The sequence below is a fragment of the Hyla sarda genome, chromosome 9 (assembly GCF_029499605.1).
Source record: "Hyla sarda isolate aHylSar1 chromosome 9, aHylSar1.hap1, whole genome shotgun sequence".
NCBI classification, from domain to species: Eukaryota; Metazoa; Chordata; class Amphibia; order Anura; family Hylidae; genus Hyla; species Hyla sarda.
The window spans coordinates 10,722,658-10,741,866 of NC_079197.1; the positions used below are offsets into that span (position 1 = coordinate 10,722,658).

The 19,209-nt window shown below is 42.8% G+C and overlaps 1 protein-coding gene across 13 annotated transcripts in view; it reads left to right on the plus strand.

The window, feature by feature from the left end:
• The window catches only part of ZNF618 (zinc finger protein 618), a 140,206-nt gene that overhangs the window by 78,910 nt on the left and 42,087 nt on the right, over positions 1 to 19,209 (plus strand). For all 13 annotated transcript variants that reach the window (XM_056541215.1, XM_056541219.1, XM_056541216.1 and 10 more), the window contains 4 exons: positions 8,630 to 8,866; positions 9,886 to 9,996; positions 12,953 to 13,030; positions 19,182 to 19,209. The exon at positions 19,182 to 19,209 is cut by the window's right edge and continues 11 nt beyond it. In XM_056541215.1, coding sequence (XP_056397190.1) covers positions 8,692 to 8,866; positions 9,886 to 9,996; positions 12,953 to 13,030; positions 19,182 to 19,209 — 392 coding nt within the window. In that variant the 5' untranslated portion in view covers positions 8,630 to 8,691. The remainder of the gene's footprint in view (positions 1 to 8,629; positions 8,867 to 9,885; positions 9,997 to 12,952; positions 13,031 to 19,181) is intronic.

Consider the following 19,209-nt stretch of genomic DNA (forward strand, 5'->3'; position numbering starts at 1 on the left):
TAGAGCTGTTGTCCGACGATGAAGTATATATTGGTAAAGTTATTTACTACCTTTCTGTGGCCTTTTTATGCTTTCTTTCTGCTTTTAATGCAACCTGTCTGCTTTGTTGTCTTCATGAGCACAACTTCCTGTCCATTGTACATCCTGTAATTGACTTCCTGTTGTGCCAGGACACTCTAGCCAGGAATTCAGCCAGCTCTATCTCTCTAAAGTTTAGAACAGTGTTTTCCAACCAGTGTGCCTCCAGCTGTTGTAGTTTTGCAACTCCCAGCATGCCCGGTCAGGCTTTGGTTGGTTTAATGCAACCTGTCTGCAACTCTGTCTTCATGAGCCCAACTTCCTGTCCGGTGTACATCCTGTAAAGTACTTCCTATCTTTTCAGGACACTCTAGCCAGAAATTCAGCCAACTCTATATCTCTGTAAAGTCTTGAACAGTGTTTTCCAACCAGTGTGCCTTCAGCTGTTGCAAAACTACAACTTCCAGCATGCCCGGACATGCCATGCTGGGAATTGTAGTTTTGCAAAGGCTGGAGACACACTGGTTAGGAAAACACTATTCTAGACTATAACCTCTCCCACAAAGTGGGAGTTGGCTGAATTTCTGACTAGACTGTCAACTTTACTTTCTACCAGTGTTTCCCCAGCAGTATGTCTCCAGCTGTTGCAAAACTACAACTCCCAGCATGTTCGGACAGCCAAAGGCTATCCGGGCATGCTAGGAATTGTAGTATTGCAACAGCTGGAGACACACTACCTGGGATTACACTGTTGTAGACTATAACCCCTCCCACAAAGTGGGAATTGGCTGACTGTCCACGACACCTTCTAAACCAGTGTTTCCCAACCAGTGTACCTCCAGCTGTTGCAAAACTACAACTCTCAGTATGCCCAGAGAGCCTTTGGCACACACTGGTTGAGAAAACACTGGTCTAGAAGGTGTAGTGCAAGACACTCTAGCCGGAAATTCAGCCAACTCTATCTATTTTTATCTGTAATATTTTATCTATGGGATTTTTTTTTTATTTTTTTAAGTCTGAATCGCTTCCATGGTTGATACTCCTTTTTATATTTCTGAATTTCCCAAGTACATTAAACGTGACCTCTATAACTCTAAATTAAGAATTTATGCCGTCTCGAAATTTATGAAATATTTCAACATGAAAGAGAGGCCCCGTTCCCTTGGGAAGAGACTATAATAAATCACAGCTCTGTGGATTTAATACCCCATAGTCAGCAAGATCCGATTTTTTTTTTTTCTTCTGCTTTCAAAAATGAAAAAAATGTAATCCTATAAAATAGCTTAACCGCCATCATCCCACATACTAGAATTTTTAATTTCTGCTGTTTCGGCCTGGATTTATTTCCAATATTCCTGCTCAGCTTTTCAATTTCCTCTGTTATTAAAATTTAATTCAGTGCATTAGCATTTAAATTAAAAAAGGTTTTATTTTGTAAGAATCATCGGCGGAGGGGAAAAAATTGTAACAGACCTATTCTTTCGTTACATGAATTTGTGATGCGGTGGCGGGGGCTTTGTTCAATTTAAAATGCAGATGTGTTCGTTTTTTTTCTTGTTTTGTTTTTTAATTTTTTTTTTCTTTTTCATCTTTTCAATTTTAGAAGAAAGGAAAATCTTTTTTTTTTTTTTTAAGATCATTTCACCAGCTTTTAGTTTAGTTTTCTTTTTACTATTAAGGGGCTAAACTTTTTTTTTAAATTATTTTAATTAATTAATTAATTTAATTTAATTTAATTATTTAAAGAAAAAAATGCTATAGTAAAAGTATATGCAAAAGAAAATGGCGTCGCCACTCACCCCCTTTTGAACATAGCTTAACACGCCTGCTGTTCGGGAAAGAAGCCAAGAAAGCCAAGCCAAGCCGAAGCCAAGAAAATGACAGCCTGTTTCACGGATTCCTGAATCTGTGAAACAGGCTGTCGCTTTCTCGAATTTCGGCTGTAGTCGTTGTTTCCCGACCAGTAGGCCTGTTTTTAATGAAGAAATAATAGCTATGTTTTAAAGGGGGTGAGTGACGACGCTATTTTCTTTTACCTAAACGTTTTTAGTGTGTTTTGCTGTACTTTTTCTGTGTTTGTGCACCTCCTCCAAACGTGTTATTCCGTGTTTCAAGGAAAAGGTATTCTGGTTGTATGAGGTTAATAGAAAAATAGGCTGTATTATTACTTTTTCAGGAGTAGTGCCACTTTCATATCTCTTCTGTGCCTGGCGTTTTATGCTACATTAAATGTGTTATCTCATCAGGGGGATGTAGCATTACATGGCGGCCAGTTGTAACACAAGAACAAGCAAACTGCCAAAGGGGAACAGCCCGTATAGAGTATGCCTTCTCGTGAAGGTTTCCAGAAGAGAACCTGCTCTGTATGATGTTCTTATGCTCTGATAGGGCATATGGGCAGCCGATGATGAGAGAACCCCTTTATTGCCATTGGACCCATACAGTGTTCACATTTGGCTCCAGTATCACATTAGATTTACAAATTATTTTCCCCCAGATAGCAGAGGAAAAAATGGGGGGCGGGGGGGGGGGGGGCATTCCTCGTGTAGTGGTTAGTAGTGTGAGTAATCCCACCACCACCCCATATGGGACCTACTAACCTTTGGTGGTTGTGCTAAAAATAGGCCCAACCCTATAACGAACATGTTGGTAAACAGTCTGCTACACTGGAGACCCCATTCAACAACCCATCAGAGGTGAATACAATTGACCAAAAGAAGAGTAGAAAAACTTCTCAGGGGTCATATACTCCAAATTAGCACCTAAAAAGACCCCACTTTTACTTCTGTTCCCTTGGCCTCAAAAAAGAAGCAAACTCTTTTTCTTTTATACCACCTGCAGGTAGTCACTTTATAAATCACCATCTGACCCACAATTTCATGACTAGGACGTACACCTTAACAGTACCTGTAACCGTAGGAAATTGGGGGAGGGGGGGGGGGGAGTAGAGACAACAGCTCTGCTGCATGTGATTTCTCTTTAGGCACTTTGGAACCACTACTCTTATGATTGAATATAGCTCTGTCTGGGAGAAGCAAGTTACAGCACCTGCAGGTCCTAGAACAGGCACTTGGGAATACTGCTCCTATAAGTTAATATATCTCTGTCCGGGAGAGGCAGGTTACAGCACCTGTGGGTACTGGAACTGGTGCTTGGGAGCTACTGCTCTTATGAGTGATTATAGCTCTACCTGGGAGAAGCAGGTTACATCACCTGCAGGTCCTGTAATAGGCACTTGGGAACCACAGCTCTTGTGACTGAATATAGTTCTGTCCAGGAGCAGGTTACAGCACCTGCAGGTCCTGTAATAGGCACTTGGGAACCACTGCTCTTGTGATTGAATATAGATCTGTCCAGGAGCAGGTTACAGCACCTGCAGGTCCTGTAATAGGCACTTGGGAACCACTGCTCTTGTGATTGAATATAGTTCTGTCCAGGGGCAGGTTACAGCACCTGCCGGTCCTGGAACAGGCACTTGGGAACCACTGCTCCTATTAGTTAATATATCTCTGTCTGGGAGCAGCAGGTTACAGCACCTGCAGGTCCTGGAACAGTCACTTGGGAACCACTGCTCTTGTGATTGAATATAGCTCTGCCCAGGAGCAGGTTACAGCACCTGCAGGTCCTGGAACAGTCACTTGGGAACCACTGCTCTTGTGATTGAATATAGATCTGTCCGGGTTATGCAGGTTACAGCACCTGCAGGTCCTGGAACATGCACTTGGGAACCACTGCTCCTATTAGTTAATATATCTCTGTCTGGGAGCAGCAGGTTACAGCACCAGCAGGTCCTGGAACAGTCACTTGGGAACCACTGCTCTTATGATTGAATATAGATCTGTCCAGGAGCAGGTTACAGCACCTGCAGGTCCTGGAACAGGCACTTGGGAACCACTGCTCTTGTGATTGAATATAGCTCTGTCCAGGAGCAGGTTACAGCACCCGCAGGTCCTGGAACATGCACTTCATTTCTGATGCATCAGGATTACCCGAGACAAGAGGAAGGAAGTGTGGATGGAGCATGACCAAGTATACCAGAAGAGCTATGGACATGAGACACAGAACTCAATAGGTCGCTAAAACGAGAAGAGGGTTGAGTCGGTCATGTTGGCACTGTTACCTGGAGCTCCTCTCTGTTGGGCCTGGAATATGCCTTCAAGTACAGTCAGTGGCCTAATATACATTTTTTGCCTAAATCGATAGTTTTTTGTCCTTGTTTCTATTCCTGAACATTTTTTACCTCAGCGAAATGGTGGCCAGATACATATTTTTAATTCTTTTTTTTTTTTCTTATGGGCTTCAGCCTTTCATGCTCTATGACTGATCGCTCTTTCTTATCTCTCCTCCATAGGATTTTAATAAATATTCATGCTGCGGAATATAATGATACATTCTAATTTAAATTAATTAGGATTATTAAAATGAGGGAAGAAAATAGGCGACCTTTAACCCCCGCGCTTCACGCCGCGTGCATATATTAGCATTGGAACATTTGTATAAATTAGCGGACAATGGGCAAGGCAGTGGGACGGCCTCGGAAAATTACGCCAGTTTTATGATGCCTCTGTTATTCTTCTCTTTGGGATTTTTTTTTATCTGGGGGGTTAGAAATCCAATATAATTTTACTTAAACTAAACACTCGGGATGCTACTGATGACATAAATAATTAATGACTTTATGTTTGCTTCATGGTTAATGCAGTTATATAGCGGTTGTGTTCGGTAACAATTAAAATCCTATAAAAATATTAAAAAATAAATGTAATCAACAGTAAATGTAAACAATAATTTACAATTTAAAAATGAACATTTTGGGGGGAAATTTATGAAGACTGCACCTAGTGTTTGCTAAAAAAAAAAAAAAAAAAAAAAGTTTTTTTGGCTTTTTGTCAGGTCTGCACCATGCTTGCCAAGTGGGGGAGCAACTAGTAAGCATACCGTATTTTTCACCGTATAAGACGCACTTTTTCTTCCCCAAAACTGGGGGGTGAAAAGTTGGTGCGTCTTATATGGCAAATACACATTAAAACCCTGTCCTATCGCGGCGGTCCCTGCGGCCATCAACGGCCGGGACCCGCGGCTAATACAGGACATCACCGATCGCGGTGATGCCCTGTATTAACCCTTCAGACGCGGCGATCAAAGCTGACCGCTGCGTCTGAAGCGAAAGTGACACTAACCCGGCTGCTCAGTCGGGCTGTTCGGGACCGCCGCGGTGAAATCGCGAACAGCTTACAGGACACCGGGAGGGACCTTACCTGCCTCCTCGGTGTCTGCTCCGTGCCAGGATCCCCTGCATGGCCGGCGCTCTCCTTCGTCGTCATCACGTTGTCGCGCGCGCCGTCCCGTCATCCAATAGGAGCGGCGTGCATAGCGACGTGATGGCGGCGATGGAGAGCGAGGATCCCGGGCAGCAGAGACGTTCCGGAGCGACAGTGACACCCCGGGGATGCGGGGGTCAGGGCAGTGGTGATGGGTCCGGAGCGGCGGGGACACGTGAGTATTACCTCCTATACCAGTGGTCTTCAACCTGCACACCTCCAGATGTTGCAAAACTACAACTCCCGGCATGCCCGGACAGCCAACGGCTGTCCGGGCATGCTGGGAGTTGTAGTTTTGTAACATCTGGAGGTCCGCAGGTTGAAGGTTCAGAATCTTTTTTTTTTTCTTCTACATTTTCATCCTTTAAAATTGGGTGCGTCTTATATGCCCGAGCGTCTTATATGGCGAAAAATACGGTAAGTTGTACTAAAAAAAAGTCTACGCCAACATTATTGAGAGATAGGCTAATCTCTCGGTGGTGTATGGATGCAAATTTGTGTTGGCAAATTTCACACGTTGTTTTTCAAAAAATTTTTTTTTATAAAATTCAAACATCACTTAATTATATTGATAAATTTAAACCTAACTTTATTATATTGTTTATTTATTGGGATGGCAGCATTTTTTTTTTTGTAGGACAAATTCTCATGTTCAGCCTGTTTTCCATGTCCTATCTTTTCAGTCCTAGTACCTCTAGCTCCAGGTTCCTCTGTTTAGATGAGAAAATAAAAAGAAAAAAATTAACCTGATCTATTCCTAATTTGCATACCATTTTCCTAAACACATTTTTTTCTGCTTTGGCTGATGCAAAATATTTCATACAAATTTCCCTGATGCGTCAAAGCTTTTTTTTTATTTTTTATTTTTTTTTAGTTCTTTCCGCCTCTGACATGTTGTAATTTCTAGAAATGGAAAAAAAAATTAAATTGACAGAAATATCCGTCAGTGGAACATTCTTCCCCCCCCCCCCACCCCTCCCCTCCCAAAGCTCTTGAAAATTTTCCACTAGAGAACATTGTCTGCAGCGGGAGCCGCATCTGAATATCCCATTGTGTAAGGGAATAATGATGGGATTCCTAAATGGGCTCCTGGAGAAAATGTCGCCTCTGGGCCTCATATAGCAATGTAGGAAGCGCAGCGGCTCTCGCATTATTTATTTTACTTATTTACTCCTTTACTGTTTATTTTTTAAGTATATGCACAAGCAAATGGAATTAGAACTTTGAGGTTGAAGCGACCAATCCCTTTGTGATTGCAAATAACCTATAGGCAAGATCTGGAATGGGTAATGGCACATGGGGTTATCCGCTTTTTGTTGGGTCTCACAATGATAAACTCATCCTAGGGGGCGCTGTTGCTGTAGAATGTGCTCACTTTTCCTGCAGTGCCAACCACTGGAGAAATGGAACATTACACCTTCCCATCAACATTATTTATTCCCTAGACCAGTGGTTCTCAACCTTTTTTTTTTTGCCTGAGTACCCCTTGACAGCCCATTCCCCAAAAATTGTACCCCCATATTAGAGACATTTTGTAATGATTATAGTATAATTCATATGCTTTACTTTTCTCTATAACAGGCCCATCTTCCTCTCCCTATCTCCCCAGTCCCCTGATTTACAGGTGACGTCTTCTGTAACCGGAGTTGTTTACTTTTCTTCTCTATCTGGCCTAGACCGCCATGAAGATTTCTCCCATACAAGACGTCTCCACAGAACCAGCCAAACAAACATTTCAGGCTCCTTTCTGCTGTACAATACCCACCAATTTACAAACTCCCCATGTTTATTGTCACACACAGTAATTGTACCCGCTTTGCGTCCCCATAAAGTTGTTAGGCTCCCTATGTGCCCCCAAATATAGCTGTAGGCCCCCAAACTGCCCCCATATATAGTTGTAGGCCCCCAGACTGCCCTCATATATATATAGTTGGAGGCCGCCATAATGTCCCACTTTGTTGCTCCACTGCTCCTCTGGTCTGGGGACCTATTGTTCTGGCTCAGAGCAGTAGGTCCCCGGTCTGCAGGGGCGGTGGAGCAACAAAGCTGATGGTAGTTACTGCCCACAATAGCCCAGTGCCCGCGCTTCCCCTTCGCTGCCCTCCGCTCCTCGGTGCAGTGACTTCAACCGACCATTTCTTTCAAAGTGGTCCAGACCAGTAACCAGTGGCTGTGGCTGCCATTACTGATTTTTTTTTCCTCCCAAGTACCCCCTGGAGAATTGCTCAGTACCCCTAGGGGTACTTTTACCCCAGGTTGAGAACCTCTGCCCTAGACAGAGGATTGATGATGATGATGATTGATTATATAATTAATGTAGAATTAATTAAAAAAATCTCATTTGTTATATCTTTTTCTTTTTTTTGGAGTCTAAACTATCACTAAAGTAGTGTTTCCCAACCAGTGTGTCTTCAGCTGTTGCAAAACTACAACACCCAGCATGTCCGGACAGCCATTCACACGCTGCGGATTTGCTGCAGAAAAAAGTGCAGTGTTTATGCAACGAAACAAATCAATGCATTTCAGATCAGTTGCAGAAAATCTGCAGCATGTGAACATATCCTTAAAGGAGAAGTCTCATGCTCACTCCTGTGGATAGGGGATACATTTCAGATAGTGGAGAGCCGTTCAGCTTTCTTTGGCTCTCCTATAGAGATAAATGGAGGGGGCGTGTTGCCCCCCCCCCCCCCCCTGCTTCATACAGGGGTTATGATGCTGCCTTCCCGGGGGATTGTTGGGGCCCTGTACAGAAGATTGCAGGGGTCCCAGTGGTCGTACCTCCCGCAATCTAAAACTTATCCCTTATCCTGCGGGTGGATTTGACATGAGACTTATCCTTTGAGTTGGATTAACAAACTGTGGTACCATGGTTAAGGCTGTGCATTTTTACTAGAAGTAAAATAGTGCTATTTTTTTTAATATCCATATCGGGAGTCTTCAACTTTTTGCATAAGAACGAGGCTTGCACAATGAAAATAGCGCAATTTAACCACCTTACGCTAGTTTCGTGGATGATAAATTTCCCTCATTGCGTGAATATATTTATCATGGTTGTGTAAGACAAGGCTTCTCTATACGGAAAATAGTGCCACATCTGACCGTGGGTTGTGTCTGGTATTGCAGCTCATCCTTATTCACATCCGTTGAGCCGAACTGCAATACCAGGCACAAACGATGGACGGGTGTGGCGCTGTTTTTGGTAGTAAGCAGCCATGTTATTCCCATCCCTGGTAAGTCATGATTTCTAATATGTTATGCCAAACTTTATGAATTCCTCTTCGTTTCTCCAGGGAGAGTGCGGTCCAGGGGGAGAGCGCGACACGTCTCTGATTCATTCCAAAGAGCGTGAACAATGAGTACGCAAGATGTAACGGTGAAGAAAGAGAAGCCTGAAGAGCTGCTCCAGCCCGTGCTGTGGAAGCAGAAGGCCAAAAATTCTGCCAAGAACAAAATGGAAGATGGCGTCGAGGAGGTGCCTGCCGAAATCTGCGTGGTGATCGGAGATAACCGGAACCAGCAGAATATTGGTGAGTGGAGGGGTATGGCCCCGTGTGACTGAACCTTAACCCCTTAACAACGCAGGCCATAAATGTACGTCCTGGTGCAGTGGTACTTAACGCACCAGAACGTACATTTACATCCTATACATGACCGCGAGCATCGGAGCGATGCTCGGGTCATGCAAGGCAGGTCCCGGCTTCTGATAGTAGCCAAGAACCCGCTGGTAATGGCCGACATCCGCGATCGCGTGGATGTCCACCATTAAACCCTGTTTCTTTGAACAATCAATAAAGCTTCATTGTTTGATGGTTAAACCCCTCAGATGCTGTGATCAGTACAGATCACTGCATCTGCAGCACTGGGGTCACTAAAATGGATGATCGGATCACCCACAGCGCTTCCGCGGAGATACGATTATCCAGAATGGCAGACGGAGGTCCCCTCACCTGCCTCCACTGCCTTCAACGGGTCTTCTGCTCTGGTCTGAGATCGAGCAGACCAGAGCAGAAAATGTCCGATAACACTGATCAGTGCTGTGCCCTATGTATAGCACTGAACAGTATTAGCAATCAAATGATTGCTATCAATAGTCCCTTATGGGGACTATTAAAGTGTGAAAATAAAAGTTAAAAAATTTTTTGAAAAATACCCTCCCCCAATAAAAATTTTAATTGTCTGTTTTTCCCCATTTTACCCCAAAAAGGGTAAAAAAGTTAAAAAAAAATATATAAAACATTTTCTAATAAACAAATTTGGTATCGCCGCGTGCGTAAATATCCGAACTATTAAAATATAATGTTAATTATCCCGTACGTTGAACGCCGTGAACGTAAAAAAAAAAGCCCAAAATGTATGCTTTTTTATAACATTTTATTCCAAATAAGATTGATCTATGTGCAGTTTTTAATCCTCAGTGGGGGACGGGAATGGACAGTCACACTAATCACGTCTCCGCCTCAGTGAGGATTGTTTACCATTTTGCTCTGGTTTTGGGCTGGACCAATATGAATTCATATGTACGTTTTGTGTCTATGGGTGTTTCCAGCAGGTGGAGATTCTCCAGAGAGACTCGCAGCAGCCATGAGCAGGGAACCATCCTGGAGCGGCAGCAGCCGTCCACGTAGCATCCCCCCAAGAATCAGCACATCCTCTCCAGGTGAGTACAGAGGAACAGGAAGTGCAGCCATATTGGTTGTCCCCAAAAATTCTGCTGTTTTGAAATGCAGGGGTGGCGCTGTTTGAAAAAACACTTGACACATCAATAAAAGTTTAGGTTTCATCGGGATCGTTTCAGAGTTATATGTCAGTGAAGTGCATGGGGGATGGCCCTTCACTCCCAGGCTGTCAATCAAATCTAACTCGCAGTCGGAGCGGATCTCAGCACTGAGATCAGATATAATCTAAACATGGGACTCAACTTCCCTTTTGGGTTGTTGGTGCCCTTTTCCATTACATACCGTATTTATCGGTGTATAACACGCATTTTTTAAACAAAAATTTTTTGCTTAAAGTCTATCTGTGTGTTATACGCTGATAAACTCTTTCTGGCCCCACAGAAGCCGCTGCGGTTCAATGATTTAAAGCGGTCGCTTTAGATCATGTAACTGCAGCGGCTTCTGCTGGGCCAGAGTCCCGCCGCCGCCCGATTCCCTTCCTAACCCCAGCTTCCATATTTACCTCTCCTGGGGGCGCACTCCTGCAGGCTCCGGTGGGGTCCTGTGCTGCTGCTGTGCGCTGCGCACTGACGAGTGACGTTCCTCAATGCGACCTCACTCGTCAGGGCACAGCGACAGCGCAGGACGCCGCCGGTGACGTGAAAAGAAAAAACGTGCCCTGGAGCTAAATGTGATCTACTGACTTATGGCAGCGGACGCATGGGGGCATGTAGAGGAATGTGGACAGAGAGAAAATGGGTTGGGAGCTCTACATAAAACCCAAACCGAGGATACTGTGATACACATTACCCTATGTGTCCAAGACAAACAAGAAAAACCAATCCTGCTAGTCCTGCTAGGTTAAGGCTAAGAAAGGAGAAGAAGGTGAAAATAAAGATAAGAAAGACAAAAGGGAAGATAAGTCCAATAAATTACAGTTTATTATAACTAGAGATGAGCGAATTTACAGTAAATTCGATTCGTCACGAACTTCTCGGCTCGGCAGTTGATGACTTTTCCTGCATAAATTAGTTCAGCTTTCAGGTGCTCCGGTGGGCTGGAAAAGGTGGATACAGTCCTAGGAGACTCTTTCCTAGGAATGTATCCACCTTTTCCAGCCCACGGGAGCACCTGAAGGCTGAACTAATTTATGCAGGATAAGTCATCAACTGCCGAGCCGAGAAGTTCGTGACGAATCGAATTTACTGTAAATTCGCTCATCTCTATTTATAACACTTAAAATACACTATAATGTCTTCTGCTGGGCCCTTGCATCAGACATAGGATGAGAGATGGTAAATAAAATAATTCTGCTAAAAAATTAAAAATGACCTATATTATTTTAACTTTTTTAGCACAGTTATTTAATTTACCATCTATCATCCTATGTCTGATGCAAGGGCCCAGCAGAAGACATTATAGTGCATTTTAAGTGTTATAATAAACTGTAATTTATTGGACTTACCTTCCCTTTTGTCTTTCTTATCTTTATTTTCACCTTCTTCTCCTTTCTTAGCCTTAACCTAGCAGGACTGTCACAATATTTAGTTTTTTCTTGTAGAGGAATGTGTCCGCTGCCATATAGTGGCCACAGCAATAAGCTGAGCTGCTACACACCCCACACCCTTCCCCAAAAACCAAGAGTAGGGGGTGGTTGTGCACGGACCGGAGCCTGCAAGAACTTGCCCCCAGGAGAGGTAGATATGAAAGGCGGGGTTGGGGAGGGAATCGGGCGGCGGCAGCGGGACTCTGGCCCAGCAGAAGCCACTGTATTTACATGATGTCAAGCGGCCGCATTAAATCATTGAACCGAAGCGGCTTCTGCAGGGCCAGAAAGAGTTTATCGGGCTATACACGCACCTACACGCACCCTCATATTAACAAGGATATTTGGGTAAAAAAACGTTTGAGGGTGCGTGTTATAGGCCATTGCGTGGTATACCCCAATAAATATGGTATATGCATACATAGGGGAGCATTACAGTAGGCACAGCATCCTCGTCTGTTACCCTGAGGAAGGGGATATATGTCCCCAAAACAGGTTGACATTTTAGAAGTACAGCAACCTCAGGCCGTGCTGGGAGTTGTAATTTTGCAACAGCTGGAAGCACACTGGTTTGAAAACACTGTATTAGATGTTTCATAGTAGTGATAAACCCCGCTCTGACTTTGCTGTACTTCTATGACCTGAGGAAGGGGATATATGTCCCCGAAACACGTTGAAGTTTTAGAAGTACAGCAACCGCAGGCCGTGCTGGGAATCAGAGTGGTGTTTATCACTGTGAAACATAGTGATTCATGGTGATACTCACCACTCTGATTCCCAGCACGTCCTGAGGTTGCTGTATTTCTAAAACTTCAACATGTTTCAGGGACATATATCCCCTTCCTCAGGTTATAGAAGTACAGTAAAGCGGTGTTTATCACTACTATGAAACATCTAATACAGTGTTTTCTAACCAGTGTGCTTCAAGCTGTTGCAAAATTACAACTCCCAGCAGGGCCTGAGATTGCGGTACTTCTAAAATGTCAACGAGTTTTGAGGACATACATCCCCTTCCTCAGGGTAAACAGATGAGGATGCTGTGCCTAGTGTAATGCTCCTTATGTATACATATACCGTATTTAACTGGGTATACCACGCACCAGCCTATAGCACGCTTCCAGCTGTAGCAAAACTACAACTCCCAGCATGCCCGGACAGCCTTTGGCTGTCCGGGCATGCTGGGAGTTGTAGTTTTGCAACAGCTGCAGGCACACTGTTTGGAAAACACTAACCTAAAAGAGTTTGATAGGTAAAGAGCCACTTTAATGGCTCCAATCGAAAGCATCACTTTATGTAAAGTGTTTTTATATTTTGTTGTTTATTTATTTATTTATTCATTTATTTAGTTAGTTATTGATTATTTTGCACTATTCTCACATTCACATACGTTTTTCTCTTTTTTTTTTTTCCAGGGTCCTATGAATGTGGGATTTGTAGGAAAAAGTACAAATATTACAACTGCTTCCAGACTCACGTACGAGCGCACATAGGTAAATATTTGACATCTTCATACGGATTTATCATTGTTTCTTCTTCTCTCCTCTTGCCCAGTTCAATCTCATCAGTACATGTCATAGGAAAGGCCGCCACGGATAAAGGATTTCATTATCTGGGAAAAAATATAATTGAACTGATCTAATGACCATGGTCCGTAATAGTATAGAAGAGTAAAAGGAGGAAGCGGCCGTGCCCGTCGGAGGGGCATCAGAGATTTACCACAACGTCTCCATAGAAGTGCTGATCGCAAACAGACAAATCCATACCATATCCGAGTAGTTATACCCCAGACCACCAGGGAATAAAATATTACCCCTTCTTATACCCTAGACCACCAGGGAATAAAATATTTACCCTTCTTATACCCTAGACCACCAGGAAATAAAATATTAACCCTTCTTATACCCTAGACCACCAGGAAATAAAATATTTACCCTTCTTATACCCCAGACCACCAGGGAATAAAATATTTACCCTTCTTATACCCCAGACCACCAGGGAATAAAATATTAACCCTTCTTATACCCTAGACCACCAGGGAATAAAATATTTACCCTTCTTATACCCCAGACCACCAGGGAATAAAATATTTACCCTTCTTATACCCTAGACCACCAGGGAATAAAATATTTACCCTTCTTATACCCCAGACCACCAGGGAATAAAATATTTACCCTTCTTATACCCTAGACCACCAGGGAATAAAATATTTACCCTTCTTATACCCCAGACCACCAGGGAATAAAATATTATCACTTCTTATACCCTAGACCACCAGGGAATAAAACATTTACCCTTCTTATACCCCAGACCACCAGGGAATAAAATATTAACCCTTCTTATACCCTAGACCACCAGGGAATAAAATATTTACCCTTCTTATACCCCAGACCACCAGGGAATAAAATATTCACCCTTCTTATACCCTAGACCACCAGGGAATAAAATATTAGTTATATTTTCCCTGATGGTCTAAGGTATAAGAAAGGTTAGTATATTATTCCCTGGTGGTCTAGGGTAGAAGAAGGGTTAATAGGTGATCTAAGGTATATCAACCCTTCTGGTACCCTAGACCACCAGGTAATATATTAAAAGGAATACTGTAGTGCAAAATAACTTATCTGCTATCCGAAGTATAGGAGATAAGTTATAGATCGCGGGGGGTCCGAACGCTGGGACACCCCGCGATCTCCTGTACGGGGCCCCGGCAGTCCGCCTGAAGGGAGCGTTTCGTCCCCGCATGAATCGGTGGCTGACGCACCCCTTCCATTTATCTCTATGGGATACATGGGGGGGGGGTCGTGTCGGCCACTGCGCCATGATTGCCGGGGCCCATACAGGAAATCACGGGGGGGAGGGGGGGGGGGATTGGGCCGCAATCTCTAACTTATCCCCCCCGCGCTCTATAACTTATCCCCTAAGTCATTTTACACTACAGTATTCCTTTAACCCTTTCTATACCCTTGACCACCAGGGAATTATATATAAACCCTCTTTATACTCCAGACAACCAGTAAAAAAAATATTACCCCTTCTTAAACCCAGGCCTCAAGAGAATAAAATTTCAGCCCATTATTCCCTAGACCACCAGGAAATAATATATCAACCCCTCTTATACCCAGACCACGCAGAATAAAATATTAACCCTTCTTATACCCTAGACCACCAGGGTATAAAGTATCGCCCCATCTTATTTTATTGCCTGGTAGTCTAATGTTTAAAAAGGCTATACCTCTGACCAACAGGGAATAAAATATTAACCATTCTCTAACCTAGACCACAATGGAATAATAATTTAACTCTTCCTTTACCCTAGACCACCAGGAAATAAAATATCAATCCATCTTATTTTATTTCCCAGTGGTCTAGGGTATAAGAAGGGCTGATTAATCCCTGCTGGTATAGGGTATAAGAAGGCCTTATATTTTATTCCCAGGTGATCTAGGGTACAGCAGCCTTTTTTATACTCTAGACCACCAGGTATTAATCTTCTCCTCTACCCACGGGATAAGGGGGCATTGCCCTAGACCACAAGAGAATTAAATATTAGGCCCATCTTCTACCCTAGACCTCCAGGGAATGCATTTTTGCCCCCCTCCACCACCTTAGATTACTACAGATATAGGCATAACCCTAGACCAGTGGTCTTCAACCTGCGGACTTCCAGATGTTGCAAAACTACAACTCCCAGCATGCCCGGACAGCCGTTGGCTGTCCGGGCATGCTGAGAGTTGTAGTTTTGCAACATCTGGAGGTCCGCAGGTTGAAGACCACTGCCCTAGACCACCAGAAAATGAGATATGAACCCCTCAAACACCCTTGACCACCAAACAAAAGGGGATATTATCAATTGAATATTAAGGGGTTATTCCCATCTCTATGACATATGCATTACATATCCACAAAAATAAGGGCCCCTCGTAGTTGTGGCGGCCAGAATTCTAAAACAGCCCAGTGGGCTGTTATATGCAGTTTAGGGGTAACACCCATAGACAGTAATAGGATTTGTGTAAACAGCATGATGGGAGTTACGGATACAGCATAGCTTGCAGTGCCGACATATTTACACAACTTGACTGTTTTTCAGAATCCTGGCTGCTGCAACTAGGCGGGACGAGAGAACCATGACTATCGCTAAATGCTGTAGGAAATACACCTTTAGGCTAGGGTCCCGTGTGTTGTATTTTTCTGCATATTTTATGCAACTGATTTTTCTACTCATTTAAAGGGGTACTCTGGTGTAAAACATATATATATATATATATATATATATATATATATTTTTTTTTTTTTTTTTAAATCAACTGGTGCCAGAGCGTTAAACAGATTTGTAAATTACTTCCTTCCAGTACTTATCCTTCCAGTACTTATCAGCCTCTGTATGCTCCACAGGAAGTTCTTTTCTTTTTAAATTTCTTTTCTGTCTGACCACAGTGCTCTTTGCTGACACCTCTGTCTGTCTCAGGAACTGTCCAGAGTAGGAGCAAATCCCCATAGCAAACCTCTCCTGCTCCGGACAGTTCCTGAGACAGACAGACAAGTGTCAGCAGAGAGCACTGTGGTCAGACAGAAAATAAATTTAAAAAGAAAAGAACTTCCTGTGGAGCATACAGCAGCCGATAAGTACTGGAAGGAAGTAATTTACAAATCTGTTTAACGTTCTGGCACCAGTTGATTTAAAAAAAATAAAAATGTTTTTCACCAGAGTACCCCTTTAAATGGGTAGAAAAATACGCAGCAGCAAAATACAACGTATGACCCTACCCTTAGCAAAGATGGACGCTCACTCTGACGGATCTGGCCCATCCATTTATTACAGGTCACTGTTGTTTTGTACGGCCGGCATGTAATTCTGCAGAGGGCGCTGTAGGGAAATGTATGGCGGGATGCATGTTCCCTCTGTAAAGAGCGGTAAACAGAGCGTTCCTCAGATAAGATAGGACATCAGAGCTCCGTGGCGCTGTTGTGAAGGCGCGGTGATTAAAACGTGTAATTAAATCCCATCGCCAAATAATGAGATAAAAGCGGAGGAAATGAATGGGACGGGGGAGATATTGTAATTAGAGGAGCAGACAGAGGCCCAGAATCCATCAGCATGAGAGAGACGCTTTATTGGAATCTTTTAGATTATTAATGGACCTCGCTACATCAAAAGATTATCTTAAAACCCCTCTAATATATTGGTTAAAGATTCACACTTTGAGGTGGCGCGTGAAAACAGCCTCTTAGAAGCTTCTCTCAAGACGTTTTCCAGTCAGGCACCTAAACCAATGACTCCCGAGTTCTCATCTGTCGCAGCTTCGTAGGTATAGAGACGACTGCCATGTCTGCAGAGCTTGCTTAGAAAAGAGGACTGCCCTTACATTAGGCTTCAGCAGAGCAGCGCTCCTAGTGGGCAGTTGCAGGAGTGCAGTCTCATAGTAAATGGGAATTTCACTATGGGAATTTTTTTCCAGTGTTCCCTAACTTTTGTCTCTCAGGCTTCTGGAAAACTACAGCCCCCACCATGTACTGACAACTGTGCCACTTTAAATGGCTGATCGGCTGGGGTGCAGGGAGTTGGGACTAATATCGATGGCCTGTGTACGTGATCTTTACTGGTCTGATAACCCCTATTTTAAAGGGGTACTCCGGTGAAAACCTTTTTTCTTTTAAATCAACTGGTGCCAGAAAGTTAAACATATTTGTAAATAACTTCTATTAAAAAATGTTAATCCTTTCAGTATTTATTAGCTGCTGAATGCTACAGAGGAAATTCCTTTCTTTTTGGAACACTGATGACATCACGAACACAGTGCTCTCTGCTGACATCTCTGTCCATTTTAGCAACCGTGCATAGCAGATGTATATTAAGGGCAGCATGGTGGCTTAGTAGTTAGCACTGCTGCCTTGCAGTGCTGGGGCCTTGGGTTCAAATCCCACTAAGGACAACAATAAATAAAGAGTTATTATTACTATTATAATGACATCAGCAGAGAGCACTGTGCTCATGATGTCATCAGAGAGCATTCCAAAAAGAAAATAATTTCCTCTGTAGTATTCAGCAGCTAATAAGTACAGGAAGGATTAAGATTTTTTTAATAGAAGTAATTTAAAAATCTGTTTAACTTTCCGGAGCCAGTTGATTTAAAAGTAAAAAGGTTTTCACCGGAGTATCCCTTTAAGGGGTATTTTGGTGGAAACATTTTTTTTTTTATCAACTTGTGCCATTAAGTTAAACAGATTGGTTAAATACTTCTATTAAAAAATCTTAATCCTTTCAGTACTTATCAGCTGCTGTATGCTCCTGAGGAAGTTCTTTTCTTTTTAAATTTGTTTTCTGTCTGAACACAGTGCTCTCTGCTGACACCTCTGTCCATTTTAGGAACTGTCCAGAGCAGGAGAGGTTTGCTATGGGGATTTGCCCCTGCTCTGGACAGTTCCTGATATGGACAGAGGTGTCAGCAGAGAGCACTGTGGTTAGACAGAAAATAAATTCAAAACGAAAAGAACTTCCTGTGGAGCATACAGCAGCTGATAAGTACTGGAAGGATAAAAAAATTTGAATAGAAGTCATTTACAAATTTGTTAACTTTCTGGCACCAGTTGATTAAAAAAAATTCCACTTTAAGGAGAGGTTGTTTCTTTTAGTATATAAAAGGAATTATTTCATACCATTAATTCGGTTTCCACTAATCCTTCTGACTTTATCCTGCATATATTAGTTCAGCTTTCAGGTGCTCCGTGGTCTGGAGAGTCTCCTAGGACTGTATCCACCTTTTCCAGCCTCCGGAGCACCTGAAAGCTGAACTAATTTATACAGGATAAAGTCAGCAACCGCCGAGCCGAGAAGTTTGTGACGAATTGAATCATTGTAACTTTGCTCATCTCTAGTGTTGGGTTTATTGTAGGTCACATCTTGGTAGTAATTTGGAAAGCTCTGGGGTGTGTAAGGGGAGGGGTCCTTTTAAACCTCTCTGTTACCTGTCCCTACAGTGACGGGGGAGCATCCTCCATTATGGTGCCATCATGAAGGGGGATGCAGTGGAAACCTGTGTTCCCCATGAAATAACCCTTCTAAAGAATCTTTTTATAGAACGCTGCATTATGCCATTTCTTCTTATGAGTTTAATTGACATCTTCTCTTGGCAAAGGGGCGTGTACCTACAGTGTCTGTTCATTGTACATTCTGATGGTACGGTGTTAGTGTGTGGGGACCCCTGCTCCAGTTATCCCTTTTATTAATACATTTCAAGGAATTGCCCAGAATATTCTTATTTAATTGAAAATAGAATTTACTAATACAAGTTGGGAAAGGTGTCATTTCCTTCTTTAAGGAGCCAGTGATTGCGGGTGTCTGGTACTGATCAGTAGATAATCACATAGCCTATTGTAACTTACTATGAGGGCTTTTAATACGGATTTCTCTGCTCCTGCAAGGATGATGCTTTCAGGTCGCTCCTGCAGGAAACATTAGCGGTTAGTGAAAAACCAAAATATTTTTCCTCATTTTATTTTTATTTATTTTATTACAAAATGTTTCTTTCCCTGTAGATATATAATATATTTAATAATATTATATTTTAAATTACATTATTGTTTTTTTTACATTTAAAGAAAAAAATTAATCAAAAATGAACATTGTTTTTTATTATTTCCCCTCAGACAATGAAGCGGCTTCTGTAGAGGGTGC